At 38.7% G+C, this 26,658-nt stretch overlaps 1 protein-coding gene and 1 long non-coding RNA gene across 3 annotated transcripts in view; one reads left to right on the forward strand and one right to left on the reverse strand.

Moving 5' to 3' along the window:
* Positions 1 to 235: 235 nt before the first annotated feature.
* On the reverse strand, positions 236 to 3,362 carry LOC133216476 (uncharacterized). The gene is made up of 3 exons (XR_009726650.1): positions 2,284 to 3,362; positions 1,056 to 1,461; positions 236 to 351 (listed from the first exon to the last, which is right to left on the reverse strand). It is a non-coding gene; the product is annotated as an uncharacterized LOC133216476 (long non-coding RNA).
* The window catches only part of ARID2 (AT-rich interaction domain 2), a 104,678-nt gene continuing 78,811 nt past the window's right edge, over positions 792 to 26,658 (forward strand). Inside the window, exons 1-4 of one of the 2 annotated variants that reach the window (XM_061361197.1) lie at positions 792 to 1,060; positions 1,880 to 1,990; positions 2,151 to 2,244; positions 3,376 to 3,473. In XM_061361197.1, coding sequence (XP_061217181.1) covers positions 1,899 to 1,990; positions 2,151 to 2,244; positions 3,376 to 3,473 — 284 coding nt within the window. In that variant the 5' untranslated portion in view covers positions 792 to 1,060; positions 1,880 to 1,898. The other variant, XM_061361196.1, reaches the window with a different exon arrangement.

Raw genomic sequence — 26,658 nt, forward strand, 5'->3', positions numbered from 1 at the left:
ATTTTAAAACACAGCTCCTTACTGACTTTAATGAGTCCAAGTTAAAAAAAAAAAACAACAAACCAACACAAAACCCCAACTCTAAAGGCCTGATCTGGCCTTGGATTTCAGCTATCGGTTGTGAGGGGCAAATATTCCTCCAGAGCCTCTTGAACCAGAGCAGGCAGGCGCTCATCTGCAGCTGTGTGCCAGGGAAGGGCAAATGCCCATCTGGGTCACCACGAGCTTTGCCAGAGGAGCAAAGGTTCTTCACCAAAAGTTGCTGTTCACCGCTTGGGCCTTTCTCACTCTTGTTTACCCCAAGCAGCACTGGTCTCCCTCATGGTTGTCGTGCAGGTCTCCTGGGCTTCCCTGGGTGGAAAACGTCAGGAGATGAGTGTTTACAAACACTGCACACGCCACAGGCACAGGGGAAAGCAGTCTACAGTGTCCATCCACAGTAAGGGGCCAAGGCCTTCCTCCTCCATTGGCTTCATACTGTACGTCCTATTTATCAATATACAGGAACATATAGGTGGCTTAGACTGTGTACAGCAGTCCTAAAGCACTTTGATTACAGGCCACGGTATCTGTGAGGGAACGAAGGGAAAAAAAACATTTAGGGAGGGACCCAGACCGCAGGCCGCTGCTGGCGGACCTCTCCAGGCCCCCCTGACCGGGGAAAGAGCTCGCCATTCTCCTCTGGGGAGGTTTCAACACCTCCCGTCCCGAAACGAGGAGTTCCCGCGGCCCCTCCGGCCCAGCAGGAGGCCCCGCCGTGCCATCCGGGGCGACTTCCTGCCCTTGGAAACACCTCAGGCCCGGGCACTCGGAAAGTTTTCCCAAACTCCACATCCACCAGTGCCCCCTTCAGTCGTTGTTTTCTCTCCCCTTGAACTCAGGGCGTTGGGCTTAGTCCAATTAAAAATTTCGGCCCCCTTTCCAAATCCACCTTTCCTGCCCTCCCCCCTACGGCTTCCCCCCCCCCCCCCCCACCGCCGCCAGCCAACGGAGAGAGGCTGATCGGCGCGAGCCTGGCGAGGGAGGGCCCTTTCCCCGGCCCCGAGCCCCGGAACAACCGGTAGTAGTCGTTTTTTTCCTCCCCTCTTCTCCTTCTCCCTCGCCTCTTTCCGCCCGGCTTTGTGTGAAGTTTGCGGCACATTGCAGATGAGCCCTTAGCGGCGAGAGGAGCCTATTGTTCCCCGCCAGGAACTGCTTGCTGGGGCTGCGCTGGCTTTTGCCTTTAGAGCTGCCTTGTGCAGTACCGGGAGCGGCCTCCGGGGTCCGCTGTGTTGCGCTCTCGTCCAGGCAGAAGCACGGCGGCCTCAGATCTTTTTGTCTGAGAGAGAAGAGAAGTGAATCCCGCTGCCGCCGCCACCGCCGCCGCCGCCGCTGCCGTAGCTGTACAGTGTGTGTGTGAGAGAGAGCGAGCGAGGGAGCGAGCGAGCGAGGGAGGGAGAGGGAGATCGCATGGAGCCGCGGCTGTAACACACACACACTGTCAATACCTCACTCCGGCTCCCCCCCCACCCCACCACAACAGTAACCCAATTCATTGTGTGATCCAGCAGCACCATGTTGAGTCTCATGTGCAGGCTGGATCGGTTGGGTTTGTGGTGCTGAGAGAGGCAGCAGCAGCGGGAGGAGGAATTACTGAGAGGTGCCCCTCTCCCTCCCTGCCTCTTTGCCTGTGTGTTGTGTGGAGACAGGACTCGCAATTACCACACTCTCTGGGCTCCCTTATTCCTTTTAAACTTTTTTTTAACCAAGCCCCTCTCCATGGCTGATCCCCGGCCGAGCACGGGCACCTGGGTCTCTTAAAGACAAGGAGGAGCCGCGGATTGTTGTTGTTGTCGGCCGTTTTTTTTTTTTTTAATTGGATTTTATTTTTTTTTACGAGAACCTTTTTTATTACAAAAATGGCAAATTCGACGGGTAAAAACCACGCAGACCAGCGGAGAAAGGGACTCGCTTTCCTGGACGAGCTGCGGCAGTTTCACCACAGCAGAGGGTGAGGAAAATGGGGAGATGGAACGGGAGGGGGGGAGGCTTTTAAACCGACCAGATCCAACTTCCAGCCCCTTCCCTGAAGGACACGGCAGCCCCAGCGAGGGGAGAAAAGGGGGCAGAGCTGACAAGTTGTGGTGTTTTGTGTGTATCTCCTCTGGCAGGTCTCCTTTTAAGAAGATCCCCGTGGTGGGTGGGAAGGAGCTGGATCTTCACGCTCTCTACACCAGAGTCACCACTTTAGGCGGATTTGGGAAGGTGAGTGGAAGTTTTAATTTGGGTTTCCCTCCCACTAACCTCTTCCTAAAAGTCTTCTCTGACCCCCGGGGGCGGCGGGGGGAGCCGGGGTGGCCGGGAACCGTCCTATTTAAAGGCGGTTAGAGAAGGTGGGGGGTGGAAGAAGGAAGCGAGTAGATAGGCAGGTTGGTGGCTTGGCCTTGTCGGCGGAGCGATGAAGGGGGATCGGGGGTACGGCGCACACCCCGCTCCTGCCTCCGCCGGAGCCCCTCTCCCCTGCCCCCCTTCCCCAGGAGGAGGTGACTGGGGAACAGAGGGCTCCGGTCGGCGGAAGGCAGTTTCTTTCGCTTGTGGTGGCAGCTCTGTGTGTTTCTCTCTCTCTCTCACAGAGGGAGAGGCAGAGAGGAGAGAGTCTGAGTGCAGTTTTAGTGCAACTCAAAATTAGCGGGCATGTTTAACATCGATAATCGGCACGGAGCATGGGCTAGGAAACGATCCTCGCAGCCGGGGGGGGCCGGGCGCTGCCCTCCGAGCCCTTCCCGGGGAAAAATAACAAAAGGGGCACCCAAGACGGTGTGTAATCAAATAGCCATCTTTAGGCTTCAAGGCTAGGGACAGAAATGTAGGCCTCAAAAGAAAGGCCTGCCTGTGTGTGTGTTTGTGTGCTGGGGGGACCCCCCGGGCCGGCTCCCCCGCGCCCCGCGGGCCAGGGGGCGCCCCCGCCACCGCTTCCCCGCAGCATTTTAAACTTCTTCGGGTTTTTAACGGACCGCGGCAGGATTTAAAAGGGGGCGACAGAGGGACTCCCGATTGGTTATTGTCCAGGCAGTAAAAACAAAAACAAACAAACCCCAAAACAATACGAACCCTCCTGGCCGCCCACCCGCCCTCCCCGGAAAAAATAATGCGTATATTAAAAAATAAATACAGCAAAATGCCGCTGAGAGACGGGATTATTCCCAAAGGGGGAGCACCACCGACTGTAAGTAAAATATGTAGTCTTAAATCCCATATACATTCCTGTTCAGTTATTTTTATATTTTTATCTATTTGCTTCATGGCAGCTTGTGGGTTTTTTGTGATGTTCGCTGTCAACGACATGTTTATGTGTACGTTGTGTATCTCGGCCTGTATATGTGTTGTTTTTGACAGGTATCAGAGAAGAATCAGTGGGGAGAAATTGTAGAGGAGTTTAACTTTCCCAGAAGTTGTTCTAACGCTGCCTTCGCTTTAAAACAGTATTACTTGCGGTGAGTGCTATCAGGCTGTTGCAGTAGTATTTTTGAGTGTGGGATTATATTTGGGTTCCAGTGTCTGAATAAAAATAACCCTGCTTTTTAAAAATGCTATAAAATAAAGCAGAAAGAACTTGTAATTCCTTACTGGTCTGGTGCAGTGATAAGTTAAAGGCAATTCTGTTTTGTAGATATTGTATTTTCTATTTTACATCTAACTTTGAAGGGATTCCAAGTGTATAAACAGATACATGTCAGAGCCATTTTTATTGATTGTTTTAGAATCACGGTACTAAAGGACTGCTACTGAGATCATGTTATTGTAGTTGCAGAAACTTAGCTTAATTTTTGGAGCACTGAAATTTGTTGATGTATGTGAATTTGTTTACTGCTCAGTGGGGTCAGACATTGAATGAAAATATATCTGCAGGAAGGTAGACTGCTTTGGAGAAATATTGTTATGAATTATTAGCAGCATACATTATATTTTAGAATATAAAGAGCTAACTGATTTTTCTATTACTTGAAAAATACTAGATTTTTTCAGTTTTTAAAAACAAGATTCCATTCCTTGAAATGATACAGTTTATTTTGTGATTCAGATTATTTTTTAATGTAGCATGGAGTTCATATTGAGTATTTTAAATTACCATGTGTGGTGCTGTTCAGTTACTAGATTGCCTTTAAAAAAATAATTTTTATGAACTTTGCTGATTATTCTTTGTGTGCAAGATTTTAAAATTATTTTGTGTATAATGTTTTAGGTGCTATATATAGACAAATACATTCCATTTAGAATAAAGTTTTATGTACACTGGTTAAGGAATGTAATTTTCTGAATTATATAAATGATATTTTTTCATTGCAATTAATGATAATATAGATGTGCAGTGTGTACAAAAGATGTATGGGCTTTTGGTGATCTGTTTTGGTGATCTGAGTACACACAAGCTTTATCTGTCTGTAGTTTGGCCTTCTGAATTAGGAAATGCAGTAATTGTACAGGTGCACTTTCTATTGGCTGTCCTAGATTGACTTCCAGCTTGAAGCTGTGGAGTTCATAGCACAGTGGAGCAGTTATTAAGTTACAGTGATGTCTGGAAAACCTTAGGCAGATATCTGTAGTTACTGAATTTTTCTTTTTTTGGTGCTGATAGATGATTGCTTTAAGATTCAGACGAAGAAAAGAAATTGTCATTGTTAGTAGCTTCAGTAAAGTTTATGATTGGTAGCAGGCCTAGGAACGAAGTGAGAGGCTCCACTTTAGGATGTCCTTCTCTGACTTTTTTTTTTCTTTTTTTTTTTTTTAACTCTCTACTACATAGCCCTGAAGTACTGAGATAAGTGTTGCTGGAGATTTGTGAGATCACAGAAACCATTTTTTTGCTTCTTGAGTTTTTCTTTTGGACCATGTAGTCTATTACTTGACTAGATTTTACATACAATTTGCAAAGTGATAGTGTTTGAGGGTTTTACCTTTTCCTTTGTATTTCCATATGTTACAAGTGCTTGAATGGCCTAACTTTTTGCAGTAGAAGGTTGTATGTCATTTGTATTTTCATCTGTATTTTGAAAGCATTTATATGTTGTGACAGTTAACACAATTAATTTAGCCTTCTAATGACTGTTAATTTTTAATAGGAGACTATTTTTTAATTTAGAATCAGACATACAAAAATGTTGTTATTAGCATGCTAGTACTGACATCATTTAACTTGCAGTTGATGCAGATATATAAAAATGATAACATACAAATAAGGTTTTTTTTATTTACTTGGAATTTAGAAGAGAAAGTTGATAAACAGTTAAGATGAAGAATCTTTTAAAAATGTCTTATAATCTCTGATTTACATAAGCCATTCTGAGATACACTGTCAAGGTTCTTGGTGTTGGGGTTGATTGGGTTTTAGTGTTTGGTGTTTTTTTGTTTGTTTTTATTTATTTTTTTTCATGAATTATTGGTTTATTCACTGTTGCTTCTCACATAATGTGTGATGTGAACTGTTAGCCAGCTGAGTTCACCTCCTTTCGTGTGCAGTAATAAGACTGTGTATACACATATGTGTCACTCCTAGGTTAATGTTTGTTTGACTTTAACCTAGAAGGGGTTTTTTGGAGGGGGGCAGTTTGGCTGTCAGGAAAGAAAAAATACTGTAATGATAAATTTGTAAAAAGGGTCTTGTTTGTTTGTGTTGAAGAACATAACCTGAGGTTTCTCATAGGGTGAGATTTTCATGGACTGCTGAGCAATTTCCCGGGGGGGGGGTGGGGGGTGGGGAAGAAAACAACTCCTCTTGAGTCTCAAGTATGGCTGTAATTTTGGCCTCACTATTATAATGTCTTTGCAAACAAAGTCAAACAAACTGAGGCCTACCAACTTTTACATATTTTTTTTTATCCAATTGTATCTTGTGAGTCCTGTGAAGTGAGGGATCTGCATGGCAGATGGGACCCTGTTGAATTCAGAGGGATTCAGTGGTGTGCACCTACATGAATACATTTGCAGATTTGGATTTGTGATGATTTGTGATGAAAGTTCCTTCTTTCTATGAAACATCTGGCATACCATGTTCACTGAGATAAGACCTTGAGCTGTGTGGACCACTTGCTCATTTTGCTGTGTTATCTCTTAAGAATGCTGTCATTTTGACTTAATATTACTGTGTAAATTATCTAGAAAGTTGAATTATTTGTGTGATGTCATTAGTCCTGTTGGCTTGATCAAACTTAATGTCCTGCAAGACAAGCATCAGGTTATGTTTTTTGTAGGCAGTTGTGAAGTGTGTCTTTTTTGTTTAAGGAACTTTCTTCATTTTGACTCTTGTGGAATTTTGCTGTGTCTTTGGGAATGTATGTTAGGCTTCATTAAAGGTGTGAATTGTTTAAACTTCTGACAGAATTCTGATAGGCTTTATGATAGGTGATATTTGAATACATGATAGCCAATCCTGTCTACCCCTTCTCCCTTGCACTGCCCCCTCTTTTCTCTCACTGGAAAAAGTTATTTATAATAGGGAAAGTCTGAAACATTCAGACCTTGTGCCTGTGTTGCTTTGAGCTGTCTGACAGGTGAAGTAATTTATGTACTGTGGTTCCTAGTGAGCAGTCAAAAGCCACAGTGCTGATAACCATTGATAGACTATACTTGTTAATGTAGTTCTGTAAGTCTCTACAGCGTCAGAGAGTGTAATTCCCTTGGATGTAGTACAAATTAGATGTTTCATCTCAATTGAGGTGAATTAGTAAAGCATTTTCTAAATGCTTCTCTAAAGATTATTTTATAATGTTAATGAAAATCATATGGGGTAATAAATGTAAACATCAGTAATGTGGGTATGCTTTTACATTTTTGTTAGTTGGTAAACATGCAGTAGGTAAAAAGAAAGCTAAAATGAAATATAGCCTGTTTTTATGTTAGTGGTTGATTAGGTTACAGTCCTGCAAAGAATTGGGCTTATGTGACCTCATATGTTAGTATAAGGTTCTGTTGGTTTTCATGTGAGCATAAGCGATATGTTTGCTTCTGTTGTGGGTCTTAATCTGTTCTTGGTGAGTGAGAGACCTTGTAAACTAAATGTGTAAATGAAGTATGCCTAACTGAGTTAAAAGTCAGTTTGTTTTTAAAAGGTATTTTTCTGCAGTAAGAGAAATTATGTGAAAGGACTAAGTGTAAGGTAAAGTAAGTTTACGTTTCAGTTATGCAGAGAATATCTGAAAGGTAGGAAGCAGGTGTATATTATAAGCTTCTGGTAAAGGCAGCAGAAATGAGTTAATATTAGTTAAAGGTGAATAAGAATTTACTGTTGTAAATATTGCGCAGGTAAGGGGAAGTCAAGGAGAGAGGAAGGAGGTCAGCTCATAAATGAGAAGTTGCATGAAGTCATAAAGGCAAGCCATTATGTTAAATTTCCTGAAGTTCCATATATAGTAGAATGAAAAAGTGAGTAGTTAAAAATCAGAACCACACGAAATAGTTACTGACAACAAATAGAGGGCATTCTTGAAAGATATGAAGATATTTGTAGTAATCTCCAAGATGCCACTAAGAAATTGTATAGTAGTACTGATTCCTTAAAAAAAAGGGAGGGAGGGGTTGGGAGTGGGAGCAGAAGCTGAAGAACTAGATAAATTTAAGGGATTCTCCTCTTAGTAAAATGACGACAGAAATATTAGGGAAGCAATAATAAGCAGCTTGGAATTTTCCAAGAAAAAATACTTTAAATGAGTTTTCTTTGTTACTGTTGCTCAGTGTTTATAATTAGGATCTAATACTGCAACAGCATCTGCAGACAGATCAGTGAGTACAGGGCTAGCTGGCTTGCCAGATGTGATTGCAGGTTCAAGGCTTCAGTGGATGAAGAGAAACTTGTAGCTGTAGTAATATTGTACATACTTTCTAAAATTTAAATACATCTCAAAATTTCTCATTAACAAATTATGTATGTATGCGGATAGTCATCTGAAAGAAAAATTCGTCAAGGGACCATAAACAAAAATAGAGCAATGTATAAAGAATAGACTTGGTGAGTCACAGCAGTTTTAGGTGTTAAAGAGTAACACCAGTGCTTACATACGCATGTAATAATATAAGTTTCACCATTTTAGGCATATTTAGTGTCTGCATTGATGAACTTTATAAGAAGATGAATAGTAGAGTTGTGACATTAGCAGACATTGGTAGTGGGAAGAGTTAAACACAAGTCAGGGCAAAAAAGGTTATCTAAAGAAATCAGGCACATTGTTGGAAAATACAAATGAGATTTAGTTTGGAAAATACAAGCTAAAACAGTTGAGGGGCAGTAATCCAAAACAGGTACTCATTGTGAAGGAATAACCTGGAAAGCAGTATTGCTGAAAAAGGGATAGGAGTGATACCATGGTCCTGATAATCCTGTCAGTTGTGTGCACCCAACTCCCTTTCATATGAAAGGGATTTGTGCATGCTTCTGACAGGAAGAACAGGCCCCAGTTTGCAATATGATACACAGACTTTGTAAAAATCAGAATGAGTCTAGGTTGCATCCACAGAGGCACTGAACAAGTCGAGATGAGTTCTTGTAAGAGATTGTGTGACTGATTGTATTTGGAGTACTGTTCTACTTTCAGAAAGCCTTAGCAACAGGTGGGGCAACTTAACAGAAGCTTAGAGAAGAGCAGCAAGATGTTAAGAAGGCTGAAGGACTAATTGATTAAAAAAAAAAAAAAGGATTTGAGAAATAAGTATGTTTTGCTTGGCTAAATAAACATTTTAGGTGAGAAGGGGAAATGGTATCTTAGAAGCATTTTGAAGGGCCTGAATATTTAAAAGGAGTATAATTTTAAATGAAATAAGAGGCTGTGTGAATGTGTAAGTTGAGGGTGAAAATTCAGAGCAAACAGCAGCACAAAAGCCCCAAGATACACCTGCATACTTGCTGAATAGCATGCCAGGCAGAGAAGGGAGACACCCACACCATGGGTCATTCAGAACTACCCTGGTCAGAACATTAATACAGGTACAACAGGTAATGAGAAATAGCAGAGAAACGGACCAGATGACCTTACAGGTTTTGTCCATCCCTGAATAACACTGTAATGAAGGCTTTCATTTTGCATAGCTACAGACTTCTGTTGCAGTGCTGCAGAATTTACCTGTGGAATCTGTTGCACTTAATTTTGTCACAGATCCTGCAGTCATTGACAAGACAGGAAACAAATACATGGATGACATTTTTATGATTTCTTTTTTTAGATTATGCCCCCCCAACATAAGAACTGTAATCTCTGTTTAGTCAGAGGCCTTGCTTTTAAGTCTGAAGAGAATATTTTACATAGTTGGAGGGGGAATTTTTAGTTGTACTGTAGTAATACGGTCAACATACAATTAAGACTAGTTACTGTTCTTGCTACAAAGCTTTATTTAGGGAAATTAAATATGTTGTTAGAATCTTAGAATGTCTCTCAATAGAAGTTATTTATTTGCATGGGTGTTGTCAGAGTTTCTGGGAATCTGCTCAAAAGAAAATAGAACTTTCACAATACAAAGTTTGCATTAGGCCTCTTTTGAGGAGAACAAGTAGCAGGTGAAAGGAGACTTTTTTTGCTCTTTCTTACAGTTATGTTGTTGTAGTAGTCACTATGCAGATGAGCTTGGCCTCTACCAAATTTTCTGAGCTTTTCCTTCAGGGCTCTGCTTTACTGCTGAAAAATGTTGTGAAAAATCAGTGTGATGAATGTTAACATATTTTCCTGGTTATTTTCTTGCAAGCTTTTTGTTAGAAATGACTGCTGCTAAGCTGAACTGTATTAGTTTCTATGGGGAGGGGTAAATGTTGTTCTTCAGTTTTAATACATAATTCTGGTGGTTTAACTTGAAAGCTTAGCTAGACGGGTGTCAGAACTAATAAATTAAAAAAAGCAAGTTTCAGGCAATGCTGTAATAACTGGGGTGACTTACAGGACCTACTGAATCTTCTAATAATTGGTGGAAATTTATATGTTGTGACCGTTTTCTAACATGTAACTGAAACAGTTATCAAAATTAATTTATGCTTTAAAATTAATAGCTATGGTGACGTCTTAGGTTTGAATCAACTGTAAGCATATTACAAGAAGATCAAGAATGCATGTGGAATGCAAGGATATTGCTTTTTTTCCTTGTGGAGTAAGCCTGGGCTAAGAAAAGGGTTTTTTGATTATTTTATTTTAAAGCCAGTAGGCTTTAATTACTTTGCTTATTTGCAGTCAAATCTCAATCGATCAGACTTCCATACTTCTTTTTTCCTAACCCCTTCCCCACTTTCCCAAGTAATGAAATAGAAAAGTATAATTTGAAATAGAAAGTATAATTTGAAATAGAAAAGTATAATTTGTTAAGTTTTACAGGTGAGGTACCAGAGGTACACAGAGGTTCAGATTGGTACTTTTGTAGTGCGTGTCAAGTAGGAATGATATCCAAATACAGTAAAATTACCTTTTATTTTTTCTCTTTTAATTTCTTATTCCTGAGCCTTAGTTAATCCGGTCATAAAACATCTACTGTTACTACTGTCTTTTCAAATTCTTCCTTAATCAATAGCTGAGGAAGCATGATTTGAAAAATAAAATAGGATAATGTTATGTTCTGTGGAGAACTGAACACTGGGTATGTAAAAGATTATGAAAATTGATTGTAGTTTGTTTTGCTGTGTTTTGTTTAAAAATGCCTTTTTAGAGTGTCAAAGTGGTGTCTTGGACCTTAAATTGGACTACTTGGAATAACTCTAGTACCTGTCCACTTTATTAGAAAACACATAATTCATAGAGGGAATTGGGTATAGGCCAGAGATCACATTATCTTGTTTCTGGTTACCAGTCTGATACATATTTATTCTGTGGCCTTAGTTAAATCATTTGCCTTCATTTTATTCATATTTATAAAGTGGGTATACTGTTGTTTGTTTACCTGTTTCTCAGGGAAGTGTGAGACTGTAAGCTCTTTAATGTAGGAATTGTGTCCATGCTTCTATGTCATATCTTAAATATTTGAAAATTAATACAAGTAAGGAATATATGAGGAAAATAAAACTATTCATAATCTTGTTTGCCCTCTTCAGTGTTGAGAAGCAAAAAATACAGCACAGATGAGAGGAAGAACAATCTTTATTCCCAAGGGAATAAATGAACTTGGGGATACCTAAGCAGAGAAATACTGGAACGATTGAAAGAAAGAAGCTTATCTTAAGGAAGGATAAATAAAACAGCAAGATGGTACCCACAATAGTGAGCTTAGGCTTTGCCTGAGGTACTAGATTAGTGAGCTGGGTATCAGATCTAAAGTACAGTCTCCTTGGAGCAACAAGTTCAAGTCTAAACAGACCTGAATTAGATTTTCAGCAATAAGGTACTGACACTGAGTTCTCTACTTCTTGTTTTCCAGTCTTTAAACTGAATGTGTGTGCATTTAACTCCAGATATGTTGTACCAAGCTAGCTATGCTGCAAGAGGGATTGCATAGTATTATAATAGAGCAGCGTTCTGTTGAGTGATGCACTGGAGCATGTTTGTCTGCAAGAGTGAGCTGTGTTCATACCATTTTCCTTTTTTATTGGTGTGGGAGGAGCAACTGTTCAGATTAGTAGTCTTCCAGAATACTTTACAAGTGTTACTTGTCAATCCATAGCTGCCTAAAATACATAAAAATCCTGTAAAGTAAGGCGATCATTCTGTTTCAGAGAGAAGTTTCTCTCACAATATTTGCTGTACTTTTTGTGTTTGTTTTGTGAAGTTTGGATGGATCATACTTAAGGCTGCATGCATTTCTCCATTGTTAGGTCCTGTGACATCTGCTGGTTGGCCTCTGCCTCCTAGTCCAAAGGTTGTTGTGCTTCCATGATAACCCACGTGTAGAGATTCTCAGCTCTATATCACTAAATCATATGACTCACTTGGAGTAGGTCAGTTGAAGTTCTTTCAAGTGCTGTAACAACCTGTGTTACTGGGACATAAAATGTGTTGGGGTAACTTTTTGTTTGGGATACATCCCAGGGGCTTAATCTAAATGAAAATAATTTACTTCAGGGGTAAATCTGGCATGTTCTGAGTATATTAACAATGATTATGATGTAGGATAAGTGTAGACACTGTGTGTGCATTTGTTTTTTAAGAAGTGTATCTGTACTAAAAGGAAACTTGTGGAAATAAACTTGGGAACAGTTCTTCTCTTACATGGTTATTTTCCTCAGGGGTACCTGGATTTTAGTGACCCCAATTAAGTTACGTAGAACTCTGGCAATTTCCAGGTAAACAGTGCCATGTTACAGAATTCACATAATGTCCTGTGTAATTTTGGAGATGATAGAAGAGCTTTGAAACACTGGAAGTTACAGAGCTGTTTCTTGGATGCTTTTTTCCCCCCAGTACCATTTATGAAAACCTGGGAAAATTCACATTTCTAACAGCATATGTGCATATAATGTTACAGTTGCATAGTAAATACCTGGGGGAGGGGGAAACCCACCCAAAAACCCAGGAATGACCTCATTTAAGTGTGAATGTGCAACCTTAATTTTGTCTCTAGAGATTATACTTTATAATTGAACCTTGTTGTCTCTGTGGGAAATGGGAATAAATTCCATGGCAGTATTAATCTTTTGTATTGCTTTGAGATACCTTTCTACCCCCACTTCCCAGTATATAGACGGACAGTTCTGACTCATTGTTCAGCATGGTAATTGATTAATCTCCTTATTAGTTACTTCAAAGGAGATTTTTAGTGTGCTTCCTGGTCATCCTTTCCCCACTTATTTGTTCCATATTACTTACATGGGCCAATTCAGAAATCCTTTCCTTTGCTTGTGGGCTGAGGGGGTTTTGCTGTTGTGATGCTGCTTACCCTGACTGCCTAGCTCATAGGTCTTTTTGTCTCATTCTCTGCTAATCATCATTTTATCAATCTCTGACTGCAGGCTGAAATTCATCTTCTGTTCCTTTACCCCTTGATGTCTGTACCCATTGACTGCACATGGAGTATTTACTGTAATCAAATTAATTCCTGATTGTAAAATTGAAGGAAAAAAAAAGGTGTATGCAGGTAAAAGGGCAAGAGGACAAAGCACTAAATGTCAGATGCCTAGCAACAGTAAAATACTGACTTTTACAGCAAAACAGTAATAGATTCCGTGGTACCTGAAAAAATATTCTGCAGCAGTGGACATGCAGAATTCACAGGATTCATACAAATATCTAAAGGGTATTTCACACACCTGAAAAATGTGTTTTCAGGTACTCTGCAGACCCAGTTAGGCATTGCATCATTGGTGTGCGTTTTGCTGCTTCTTCCAAGGTCATTTTTCTAGCTCTAACATACAGAAATGTGTATTTAGTTCCTTCTTTTTAGTGAAATACTTGTTTCTGGGTAGTTACATGGAAAGGCTAACCCCCGTAGTGAATTATTGTGTTTAACTGGATTTGAAGAGTATACAAGGCTGTAACTACTGTACAGCTTGGAATACTTTCAGTAAGCTTTTTTTTTTTTTTTAACACTTCAGACTGTTTCCTTCAAACTTAGCTAAACTTGTTATTCTGTTTAATGCCAGGTGCTTCTCTGTTTATATAAACGTGAAGTATTCATTAGAAAGATGTTATGTTAGTGCATATGGGATCATACTAAAAGCATAAAAGGTTAGAAAATCAAAATACTTGGTGTCAGTGGCTTCCTTGCCTTTAGTATTGTTTTCTTCCTGTAGTCAATATACTGTTATTACTGAAATAGTTATATTCCTAGAAAGGTGGTCTTTGTCAGAGATGAATACAAGATTTTTTTTCTCTTTAGGTTTTTTTATTACCAGTACATAAATCCCATTTTTCTGTAGAAACTTTCATTCTCCTAAGAAACAGTTTAATTGTGCTTTAAACAGAGTTAGTCCAGCTGTAGAAGAAAGTGCTTATTAAGTAAGATGAGTGAAAAAAGTGACTTAATCTACTGTTCTACATGTAACTGTAAACAAACACCCTTTAGCTTCCCTGCATACATGGATACATTTCCTGTATGGATGTGTGATGCACTTAAAAATTATGATTGTCGATAAATTTATGTGCCTGATAGAAAGCAAAAATATTTTGTTAGTTTTATGGTGACTTGGTACTTCCATAGGTTTGCTGTAAGAGTTGTGCTTGTAGACTTTAAGCCATGTGGAATTCTCTCTAGATGTGCTTAGCGACAGTCTCATCCCTCTTCAGAGCTGGGCTGAAATCCTGTGTCAGTCCTGCAGTGTGCCTGGTGTGTAAGAGGCAGACCATGTATATAAACACAGAATGTGCCTGCTTTAGCAAGGAAAGAAACTAAAAAAAGTGAAATCAACAAATATATATTAAAAACTTAAGAGTGTTCATTTCTTTAGTTGTCTCCAGGAGGTCTTTGCATGTAAAAGAAAGTTGCAAACTCAAGGTTTGGTGGTTGTTTTCTTTTTAAAGAGTTTATGAAAGCAGCAGGAGTTGTTTTTTGTATGAGTAGATTAATTGAAGCTTGCTTTTTTGGGGGGGAGGAGGAGGCTGCTTGGTGATCTAGCTAAGTAAGAAAAACAAGAAGCTGTTACCATTATTTATTGTTTTCAGAAAATTACAAAAGAATTTGCACTGTTTTTATTATAATTTCACTAGTATAGCGGGTTCTGTAGTATTGCTGACTTCCAGTACTCAAAAGTCAAGATAAGTATGTTTCAGACTTTTTTTTTGTATTGTAGAAATAATGGTGGAAAGTCATAGTGAAATAGATACAACATAAATATGGTTGTTAACATACGGTGTAACACAGCAGCAATGTAAATGTACAGAACTGTCAGTATGATTGCCTTACTAGATGAAACCCTATAAAGAATGGATTGTACAGGATTCTGCTGTAGAAGACCAGCAGGTGGAAGCGACTGTCAGGGCTGTGTCTTTTCTTCAAGGCTTTTTTGGTTTAGATGATACATGTTTACTTTGGTTTGTGGCTTCAGAGACTTCATGTATTTCTCGACTTGGCAGCTGCCTATTGAAAAAATGCACATCTCCAGGCAGTTGATTGATCCAAATGTGCAGCTTGGACGCTCTAAAGTGCATGGGGACTACTAGGTTGGTGGCCTGGTGGTAGAAGACACTTGTGCTCTGAATAGACACTACTACTCTGAGTAGCTGAGTAGTCAGCTGTCCAGCTGGGAGGCACATGCTAATTCTGCCTCCAGTTGGGCCAAGCTGCTTCTCCTATAGGCCAAAGAGGGAAGACAAGGTGTCTGGGGGTATTTTAGTGAGTGGGGGAGAAAAGGTCCTTTGGGCAAGGGTAGTCGAATTGCAGAGAAAGAATGTGAATATAGAGTGAGCTGGGTGCATTCATGCATTGAGCGAGGAGACAGGAATGTGGGAATGTTGATGGAGAGAGAACACTGGAAGGGTGGATGAGGTGGATAATGTAGACGGAAAAGGAAGGGTTATGTAATCTAATGCTGAGAAGTTAGTCTTCAGTTGTCAACTCCCTCATTTAAATTGGTCACTGGATATTAACTGACTTGTGGCCCAGATGCTGGGGTGCTGCTGAGGGAAGGCTGTCATTATTTATAAAGTGCTGAGTGGTCTCTGACTTGAATTGTACCATCTGCTTTCTACACTGAATTTGTGACTTACTGGTAAAAACCTTGTAGTAGTTCTTCTGCATCTTTTCTTGCACTACCACTGCTTCATGAACAGAATTACTTCCTGTTCTGTTAGTTTATATTTTTCGTTAACACTGAATTTACCATTTTCATTTTGGTTTAAAAAAAATCTGTCATCATCACAATTACTTTTATCCTTATATTAGAATATCATAAACACATACAATTGCATATAATGAAATAAAGGATTTTATCTCTTACTTAAATAGCTTGCAGGGAAAAAGGTCTTATCTTGGAAAGTATTTCTTCACAGGAATTATTGCACTTAAGAAAGCTAAGAAGGATACAATTGTGGAACAGTAAGGGTTTCTTCAAATGCTCCTGTAACTCAGAAAAGTAGTAGTTGATGAATACTTTATTTTGTATGCTCATTTGTTAAGAAATGCATAACTTTTATTACATATGTATATATTTCATATACAAGACTGGATGTCAGCTTAAGTTTGGGGTGGGTTGCATGGACTTTCTCTCCTACTTCTAATACTACATTTATGTTGAGAATTAATTTTCAACAGGAGATGAAAAGATGCAATGGAATAAACATTCAAGAATCCTAAGATTTTTTTTTATTCTACCTACAAAGATTTAGAAATTAGGTTTGAATCTTACAGGTGGAAGTAGGTGCAAAGTACTGGGTTTTTTTGACAGTTCTTGATCATATGTGATAAAAAACTGTTTCTTGTCCTGGGCCTTACTCTTGTGTAATTTGGAAAGAGGATTTTTAAACTCATCCTGCTATAAGCAGAGCATATAGAAAGGCTGTTGCTTAAAACGCCAAGTTACGGCATGCAGGTTGTTCTGATCCAAACAGCTAGTGGGTAGAGGACAGGTGAATCAGTCAAAAGATGTGGACAAACTGTTTTTAATGTAACTCTGCAGTTTCTGCCATGCTGTACCAATACTATCATACAGCTACACTTTTTTTCTGCCATGGTTAGAATTATTCTTGCGATTAAATATTTTACTTTTATTTTATTTTATTTGTTTATTTTTTTACAAAAAATAATGGAATTTTGTGTTTAGCAATAGTGCTTATAGCCGCTTGGTTTTGAGCTGTCAGCCATGCTGATGTCTCCAGAGAATAAAAGCAGCACATTATTTAAACGGTGTCCATATCTCCTTTCTCTACCTCTTGCTCTAACTCAGTGCATAGAGGAGGGTAGAAAAAGAGTGTAGGTCGTAATTCTTGCTTGCATAGTACATCAGAAATTATTGCTGTTATCTTACATAGCAGCTTGTGATATTCTTTTTCAAGCAGACAGACTTGCTGTCACTTGAGTGGCTGCTGTGCTGCTGGTGTTGGCCCCCAGTAGTGATATGAGCTCTGCTTTTAGGCATTTGGTGGTGGTGAAGGCTTGTTTTGTTTCATTTTAATTGTAGGGATCTCCTTTCATGGAGACCTGCATCAGGATTCTACTGACTGCATTAGCTGTAGAGAGACAAGATAGCAGATTCTAGTCTTGAATTGTCTAGTTCTGCTCTTGTTTATTTATTTGTTTTATTTTTAAGTTACTCATACTGCATTCTGGTTAATTTTCTGAAAGGAGAGGGGGGTTTGTTTGCCTTCAATTTAAATTTCTGGAGGTTGTCATGCATACTCAGGGAAGTCCCATTATAGAGTAAGCAGGAAGAGCATAGAGAATATAGGAGGAAAGGACTCTACACATTTAGACAAATACTCTTTCTTGATACTTTCCCTCATTCCCCCCCCCCATCCCCACCAATAGTTTTTACTACAGGAGATCATGTCTTGTCAGTTAGGTGATTTTTCAGTGCTGCTTGTCTTTTTGGCAGTTACTTACAGATAGAGATAAATAGGGGCTTTGGCTAGTGCTTAAACTGGAGCAGCAATTTAACAAAGATCAAATTAGTAAAAACTTTAGAAGGTCTCAGAGTTGTACGCATGTGGAAACTAAATGAGGAAGAGAGAAAGATCAGAGGATCTTGGTGAGTTTAAAAATGGAGATACATGATGATGAAAGAGGTTGCTATTTTTGCGATACTTTCAAGAAAGCTGAGTAGGGGTGTTTTGCCAGGAGTGGTCCTAGAACAGGGAAGCTTTCACAGTCACAGGTTGTCATGTAGAATGTTTGTGTCTATATAGATTTTTATACTCAAAAAGCATAATAATTGAGAGAACAGTATGCATTGATGATCAAGAAGGCAATTAAAGGCAGATACAGTATGGAAAATAAAATAGTAGGGTTCATCAAAGGATGATTCCAAAAGTTACAAGTGTTGAGAGAGATAGATTTATGGAGTAGCATGAGTTCAGAAGAGACTGAATTATGCTTGAAAACATTTCCCTTGACCATAAGAAATTCTTGTGTAATCAAGACACATAATCAAAGAAAATTATGATACTACCATGAGGATATTCGGTGAAAAGAGTACAAATAGCATTAGAGTTAATAATAATTACACAGGAGCTACATGGCTGATGATGAGCAATATAAAACCAACAGTTAAGAGTGTGTAAGAAAGCAAGTGTAAAGGGCTGCTTAGGAAATTTTGTAACATTCCATCAGTAAGGGAACAAGAGAATCATTAGTACAGATTTGGACCTTTTGTCAGAGAGAGAATGAAGAGACAGTTGAAAACAAATACTGTTAGATTCTGCCAAGGCTCAAATCCTTGATAGATTGGCATCTCTTACAGTGGGAACAGAAATGCCTGAAAAGAAGGTGAAAAGTTCCAAGAGTCATCTAGTAGGATATTCGAGGCATTATTTATGTAATGTGTTGTATTTATTTCCTTATAGCTAAGTTGTTTGGGTAGGTTGGTTTGGTTTGGTTTTATTTTTGTGTAGTTTTTAAGAAGTAATTCAAATGGTACTAAAAAAAAACAAAACAAAACCCATTTTTCAGAGAACTGGTTAGAGTTTCTGTTCATTCTTTCTCCTTTTAAGCTGTATTTTGCTGTTACGGACTTCTCTTAAATTTTCAGTGCTGAGCAGTTCAAAGGCCACAGCTGTGGTACATGGCAATAACCAAGCTCCTGCTATGCAAGGCAAGAACCTCTTCCCTCAGAGGAAGGAACTCCCATAGAAGTATGTTTCTGCAGGATGGTGCCAATGAGCAACAGTATTTACTTGCTGGATGTGACAGATACTGTTTCTTTACCTTTTTCCCTTTGTATCTCAATCTTCATGCCTCTTTCTGAGCACGTATGTACAAATTTTAATGTGGATATTAATTGAGGAGTCAAGATACAGACCCTACAAGAGAGAAAAATAAATGTTCATGTGTGAAATCAGATCATCTGTAGGACTGATTTCTCCCTCTTAAACTTTGTCCAAAAAAAAGAAAACAAGTTATGCTTTTTATCAATAACACCTATGTTACTGAGCAAGTGGCACCTTTTAGAGTGAATGGCTGATCTTCCAACTCTTTCACATACTGTATTAATGCTTCAGAATTTTAAAATTGGTCCTCAGCTGTCAACTGCCTCTTGGTATAGTCTCTAGCACCCTGCTTTTCTTAATAAGCAGGGTTGAAATGCAATCTATGGGTGGAGTCACATCATATTCCATTTCCAGTTGTGTGTACTTTGACCTGTAATTGTGAGGTTATCAGTGGAGAAACAAGAGTCCTGAGTCTGAACTGATACAGTTACCTAACTAAAAGTTTGAGAACTGCTACCACAAATGTTTCTCACTCTCATGGTAAGACAGATGTAACTTTATCTTAGAAAATATTACTTACTCATATTCAGTAATGCAGTGCAGTATCCCTATAGCTGAGGAGACTTTTTGGTAGGAACACCTTACAAAAGGTATCTGGTTGAAAGGGTGTCTATTTTCATGTGCTGTAGTTCTCGCCCTGAAGGTGGCAGGCTTGTTTTCACTTAAAATACAAAATGTTATAACAAATGTTGCTTGACTCCAAATGGATTGTTGGAGTTGTATTTTGCAGTTGTATAACAGGTGTAATATTTCATACCCAAGAAGTTTTATTTACTTAAATTCTTTTTGAAAGGTTCTTTAATGAAAAGGAAATGATGGTAGTGGAAGTCTACTTTAGCAATGGGATATCTTCATTGTGGGCTAGCTGGCAGTAGGTGTTTCGTATCCGTGATCCTCCATCTTAGATGTATGGATCCAAGAAATTTTTCTCACCAAGGTGCATTTTCTCAGCTTGCAGTAGGAAATTTTAATATGTCCTGTTTCATTATGTTAAAGTGTTTTGGAAGTTTTGATTATAATTAGAAACTTCTTTTGGCCAAGGTAGTAGTTGTATTTTTGTGTAGATAAACCCTAAATTCTAGTGTCCTGATTAATCAGAGATACAGTTGCCACTAAATTTTAAAGGCACACATTGTGCTGCAATAATAAAAACATCTCTGAAGTGAATCATATATTTAAATGTATTATTATTTGCACATTATGGTTGGAATAATAGAATTTTATGGTAGTACAGATTTAGTACTTGTATCACAGTGACTTGTACTCTGATACTCTTTGTAAAATGGGTTGGAGTGAAAACATTAGCATTTCAAGAAAACCCTTAAACTCTGGAAGAATTTTGAACAATTTGGAGCAATTAATTTACCTACACTTAAAATAATATGGTTTAAGAAAAGTAATTTTCCTTTGTTCCAAAAATGTGAGAAGCACTTACTTGAGAGACAATTTGTAGAATTACTCTAAAATTAAAAGGATAAGGATTCTTGTTCTGGGTTTATGCTTTCATTATTTATGGTTGTGGACAGAGGTAAGTTGCCTTACATTAACTTAGTAGAAAAGCAGTTCCATACCTCTTCCATTATAGTGATTTCAGACTTTTTTTACTTTCCAGAACTACTTTTGGCTGTAGGAGAGTACTGCAGTTTGGCAAGGTCAAAGTCCTATAGTTAGAGAACACATTCTGATTTGTCTGCATTTTAGCTAGTTAAAATTGTCTTTCCCTTTTTCTCTTCTTTATTTGCATTCTTCAGGTTAATTGGATGGCATGTCAGAATGATAAGTAAATAGGAATGGCACCTGTGCCACTGTCAAAAGAGCAAGGAGTAACATGCTGTAGCCGTGATGGTACGTTAAGTTCTCTTGGGGACTCAGGAGTGGTGATGGTGGGGAAAGAAGAGTTTGGTTTTTCTGAAGACCTTCCCTGTTCTGATTTTTTTGCAGTTGTGCTGGTTTCCCCTTTTTAAGCACAGGAAACTGAACGAATACAGCGGAAGTTTCCCATCTTTTGAGCAGGGGGAGGAGGAGGCTGGCTTCTATCTCCCTTAACTCATCTTGTGATGCTAAGAGCTCATGACTCTTGTCTGGAGATTGCTTTCTACTTACTAATCTCTAGTACTATTGGTCTGTTGGAAAAATTAGTAATGCATTGCTTTGTAGTTGTCTCATTGAGAATCATAGAATAGTTAGGATTGGAAAGGACCTTAATATCGTATAGTTCAACCCCCCTGCCATGGGCAGGGACACCTCACACTAAATGATGTCACCCAAGGCTTTGTCCAACCTGGCCTTGAACACCACCAGGGATGGAGCATTCACAGCTTCCCTGGGGAGCCCATTCTAGTGCCTTACCACCCTTACAGTAAAGAACTTCTTCCTTATATCCAATCTAAACTTCCCCTGTTTAAGTTTTAACCCACTACCTCTTGTCTGTCACTACAGTACCTAATGAGTAGTCCATCCCCAGCACCTCTGTAGTCCCCCTTCAGATACTGGAAGGCTGCTATGAGGTCTCCACGCAGCCTTCTCTTCTCCAGGCTGAACAGCCCCAACTTTCTCAGCCTCTCTTCATACGGGAGGTGCTCCAGTCCCCTGATCATCCTTGTGGCCCTCCCCTCTGGACTTGTTCCAACAGTTCCATGTCCTTTTTATGTTGAGGACACCAGAACTGTACACAATAGTTCAAGTGAGGTCTCAGGAGAGTAGAGGGGCAGGATTGCTTCCTTTGACATGCTGGTCAGGCTCCTTTTGATGCAGCCCAGGATACGGTTGGCTTTTGGGTTGCAAGAGCACATTTCTTTTTAGGAAGTGAGTTGTAACAGGAGTTTGTGTTCAAAGCAAACAAACACCACCACAACCACCAAACCTACAGAATTTAGGAAATGTCAGAAGTATTTACCTGACTTGGAATTTAGCAGCTTTCTTTAGATGAGTCAAGGCTTCCCCCACAGTTCTCAAATGTGCTCTGAGTTGATGCTGGATACAGAAAGGGGTAAAAACAGGGGTCCATTCATCTAATTTCTTAGAAACTTCAACAAGGTACCAAGAACAGCTGGTTTTGTAGCATGATTTTAAGTAGCTTTAACAAGAATATTTTTGCCACCATTTTTTTTACATGATACAAAGCAGTAAAATTCTTACTGAGAAAATCTGGAAGGTGAAGTAGAAGAAGTTTATCTACCTGTTGTAAGCTGTTCAGTGGTATATAGTCCAAGAGCTGTATTTACGTGCACTGCTAAAAGGTGAAGTTATGTTTAAAGACAATACAAAATACAAGTAGTCTGTTTTCTCTACTGTTGTCTTTTTTAAAAAGAATCTAAAAACCAAACAAAAAAAAAAACCAGCACATGCTGACATTTGGGCTTTTCACAGAAGCACCATTCTAAGTGCTGTGAAATGGAAGAACATCTAATGCTTTCTAGAGCCATTTGGGAAGGAAAAAAAAAAGGCAGGGAGAATATAGTTTGGGTATTTCTAAAGTGTGTTTTATAATAAGGAATATTTGCAGAAAAATAAAATCCTTGCTGGGATTAAGTCTGTTGCTTTTTTTTTCTTATCTAATACTGCAATCCCTGATGATGGTATCACACATGGTGCCTGTGCAGAGTATTACGATAGCGTGATTGGGATTATGTTTTCGTGGGAGTATAGGAACGATGGGAGTGTACAAGTACATTTTCACAAAACATGTAGTATTGTGAGTTGGTAAGTTGTGGTTTAGAAGCAATGGCAAGTTGGAAACAGCTATGTAGCTGAATAAGTCTCAGAAATCAGCATAGTAGTTGTTAACTTTTCATAATGCAGTTAATTGAAAATATTAATAGATTGCTAAAGTGAAGCACAACAGCATCTACTTTATCTGTGTGGTAGTTTCTTATATATGGCACTTTCAAAATCTAAGAGTTGTAATGTTTTGGGTAACATTCCATAATACATGTTAATAAATAATTTTTTAATTCTTTTCTGTACTTACCTAAGACAATCAGATTTAAAGCCTCATGATAAACCTTTTGTGTAAATAGTTAATTGATCAGGATGCAGCAAATCATGGAGGTTAATTGTGGGTTTGGGGTATTTTTCCTTGCAAATGGAAAATTGGAAGGCAATAGTGGAAATGTATGACAGAGAAAATAAATTGAACTCATGTTTTCAGTTGAAGGTCCAGAAATCTTGTTTCTGTGTATTTAGGGAGCAATCGGTTTGATCACATTTGCCTATAATGGAACAGAATAGACTATCTGATTGTATTGGTATTAGTGTCAGATTATAGATAGGATGACAAATGCTGCTTGCATGTCATTTTATGCTTCTCTGGTACTGAGGCCACACCTTTAAGAGAGGGCATCCTTTAAACTTGAAACACCTGTAGAACTAGTTGTTCAATTATATTTAATTTCCAACACTGAAAGAAGTGTGGTTTTTCAATGACTTCCATTTCTCATGAGGCTGTGATGTGGTTTTGAGTACTTCAGGTAAGGGGAAAATAAGGAAGTTCTGCAGTAGTTGTTTTATATTTTTTTTTACCGATGTTTGATAGTTGCCTGTATGAGATATAGTTAAAAGATGAAATCAAGGATGAATATTGCTGATTCCAGTTAAATGTGGACATTATTAAAAGGGGAAAATTAAGCGGTAGGAGACTGAAGCTTTAGTGGAAGTTACAGCATTTCTGCAGCATCTAGAACTTAATGTCTTTCAGTGAACATTTTATTATGGTGTATGTCAGATTTAATGGAAGTTATGTCTAGTTACAGTTATGATTCAGACAGATTCTTTTATTTTCTAACCATATTTAAAATTCCAGTTCAATAGAGTATCTCAATTCAAAACACTAATAGGAAAAAGCAGTTACTGAAGTGCCAGTTGCAAAAAATAGTATGTTGTATTAATAAGAAAATAACTGAACACAGAATTGCTAAAATAGCCATTTACTAATGACCACTGTAAGTATTCAAGAAAAAAAACATACATTGAATATGAAAAGTTAACATTTATTTCCTTAGATTTAAAATGAAACCTTTATCTTATCTCCATAATGTCATATATATTAACTTTAATGACTTTACTTTCTGCAAAGCGGGAGCCAAATTGAAAAAGCTACTTTGGAGTATATGGCTGGTAGAGGATTCATACAATCATAGAATGGTTAGGGCTGGAAATGACCTTAAGATCATCCAAACTGTGAAGATAGTCTTTTGGTTTTGACCTCTAGATACGTATCTCTGCTGTTCCCAATCTGACAGATAAGGGGTGGGACAGTTTTGGACAGGTAAAACTCTTCCACCATTTAGATCCTGAAAGGTACACTGCACGTAATGTAAGTGGCATTATTTTTGAAGTTTCCATTTGCATTTCAAACACTGGTGTAATGTTTGTATCCATTATTTAAGGTTAGTTTACCTCATTTAATTTCACGTTTTCTTAGAGCTAAAATAATAGCTACATAAACGCCTTATTTGTGCTTTCAGTATCAACCAGACTAAGAACTGTTGTAGTTTATTACTGTGTTACATACATAACTCAGACTTGTATAGTTTTTCAACAAGTTAAAGTCATTAGTTCCATCTGCCTTGGTATGTATAAAGTGACATGTATATTGAGATATCTATCAGTCTATCTTCTGACATGTAGAATTTTAATGGTAAATGTTTGCGATTTTGAGCAGTACCACAGGTTTCTGCTTTAGCACTTCAGCAATGCTGGTGTAAATGTTTCCTAGCACCTCTTTTCATACATGTTGTGATGTCTTCAAACTGCTCAGTCCTTTGCAGGGAGGTTAGTGAAGTTTCTGGGGTTTGAGCTGGGAATGCTGGATATCCTGGCATTGAAGCAGCATGCCAGTAACAAAAAACTCCTGCGTTTGTCATGTATTTGTAGATCACTGTTTACAGCTCTCTTTTTAGGTATTTCAGCTTGCACATATGGTTGAATAAATAGTTGTGGAAGGATACTACCCAACAAATGCTTTCCTTAAAATAAAAAATGATCAGTTGTGTGAAGAAATGAATGACAGAATCTTGCCCTATAGCCTTGTATAGTCTTTGCAACAATTCAAGCTTTTGCAGCATGTGACTATCTTTAGTAATTTTTCTCTTTTTAATCAAATATGGTTTAAAAAAGATATTTTACCCTGCATATGAACTGTATATCCAAATGTGCAGTCTCAAAGCATGCTGTGTTTGACAGGGAATAGGCTGCCTGCTGACTAAGTTGAGACATTGATTTTGGAGTAAGTCACAGTCTTTGATTTACTTTTCTTTTTTGAAGCATCTTAAAATATGATTGAAAGACATTACAGATGAATTCATTATTAATTATGGTGGTTCAGTAATAGACTCTACACGATGAAAGAGTGCTCACTACCTTAATCTTTAAATGTCTATAATAATCGCTGTTTATTTCTCTTGCTAATCTCCACTGCAACTCCTGTGTCCCTTGGGCTCAAGAGACAATGTGTTACCAGATCTACTGTAGCAGAGTGCTTCAGGGCTCTGCTACATGTGTTCTGTCATGGCTTTCAGTGTTTGTTAGTGTGTTTATAGGGGAAGATAGTTTTATTGCTTCACTAAAAATGTATGACAGTATAGAGTGGATCAGTTATACTGTAGCTATTTCTGGAAAATGTAAAACTAACCAGGCATTTTCAGGTATCTGCCAATAACTGAACAGCATTGGAGAAAATATCTGGAAACAAATTGGGATCAGAGCTTCCATTATTTGACTAGACATTTATTTCAAGAGAATTAGAAGAGGAAAAACAAATCTACTGCAGTAATGGGCAGAAATTACTATCGTGTATGTTTTTTCTAACTCACTGTAGAAAATAAACATTTCCTTCTATCTCTGGTACCTTTTGATATTTTCATTAAAGTACTTATTTGTAATTTTTATGTGCTTGCTTTTGCCTAGAAAATGTGCTCAAACATCAAAACGCTCAGTCATTTTGAGCGAACAGTGACGAATGTTACACTGCTATTTGCTGTTGGCAGTCTTTGGGGTCACCTTTTTTTTTTTTTTGACATAAAGTTGAAGGTCTTGGTCTTGTGTTCCTGGTTCCTTCCTTTTCTTGTGAACAAGAGTCAAAGCCAGTTAAAATAAGTTCAACTGAATTTCACAGGAGTTGGATCAGTCTTCCTGAAAAAATAAAGATTGAAAATCTGATATGCTGGCAAGACTCTTAACCTTTGGCTCAGGCTGTATAATACAGTTAGGTTGTGTCTATATTTTCATGTAACTAGCACTCTGGCAATATAATTTGTCTTTCTGAGCAGATACTTAAATATTGCATGGTTTATCTGATGGTTGGTACATGCTATAATTTTGAAATTACATTTATAGTAGTGAGCTCCTTGGTTGTAAAGGTGATGATACAAGACTTTTCTCTGCATTTGCACATCATGTCCTTCACCCTTGCTCTTCTCCTCTATTATTTCAAGCAGGCTGCATCTGCAGTTGATTGGAAAGGGGCAGATGGCTCCTGTCAGGTGTAGGAAGCAGACAGGTAGTGGATGCCAGGGTCTTCCCTTTCATCCTGAGGTAGCTGCAGAAGTGGCTGAGAGACTTCCCTTTGGGTTATTTGTACGCGTATACCTGCACTGCTGCTCAGTAACAGTTTTTTAATGTAGCATCTGCTGATTATGACTGTGAAAATACAGTGATGTTCCTAAAAGGACGTAATGATTGAGATGTACCTTCCAGTAATGATGATTTTATCACTTATTTGTAGGGTTGTTCTGAATGAGATCCCATTCCCATTGTACAGAGTATTGTAAAGATGCACAATAAATTTCTTCCACAGGGCTTGAATTAAATAAGCAAAGACAGTGAGACTTGATCCAAGCTGCTTTGCATAGAATCATCCTGTATGTTGTTA

Source organism: Neopsephotus bourkii, unplaced genomic scaffold, assembly GCF_033783945.1.
Source record: "Neopsephotus bourkii isolate Nb327-2 ecotype Australia unplaced genomic scaffold, CSIRO-AGI_Nbou_v1 NB_1053, whole genome shotgun sequence".
Taxonomy (NCBI): domain Eukaryota; kingdom Metazoa; phylum Chordata; class Aves; order Psittaciformes; family Psittacidae; genus Neopsephotus; species Neopsephotus bourkii.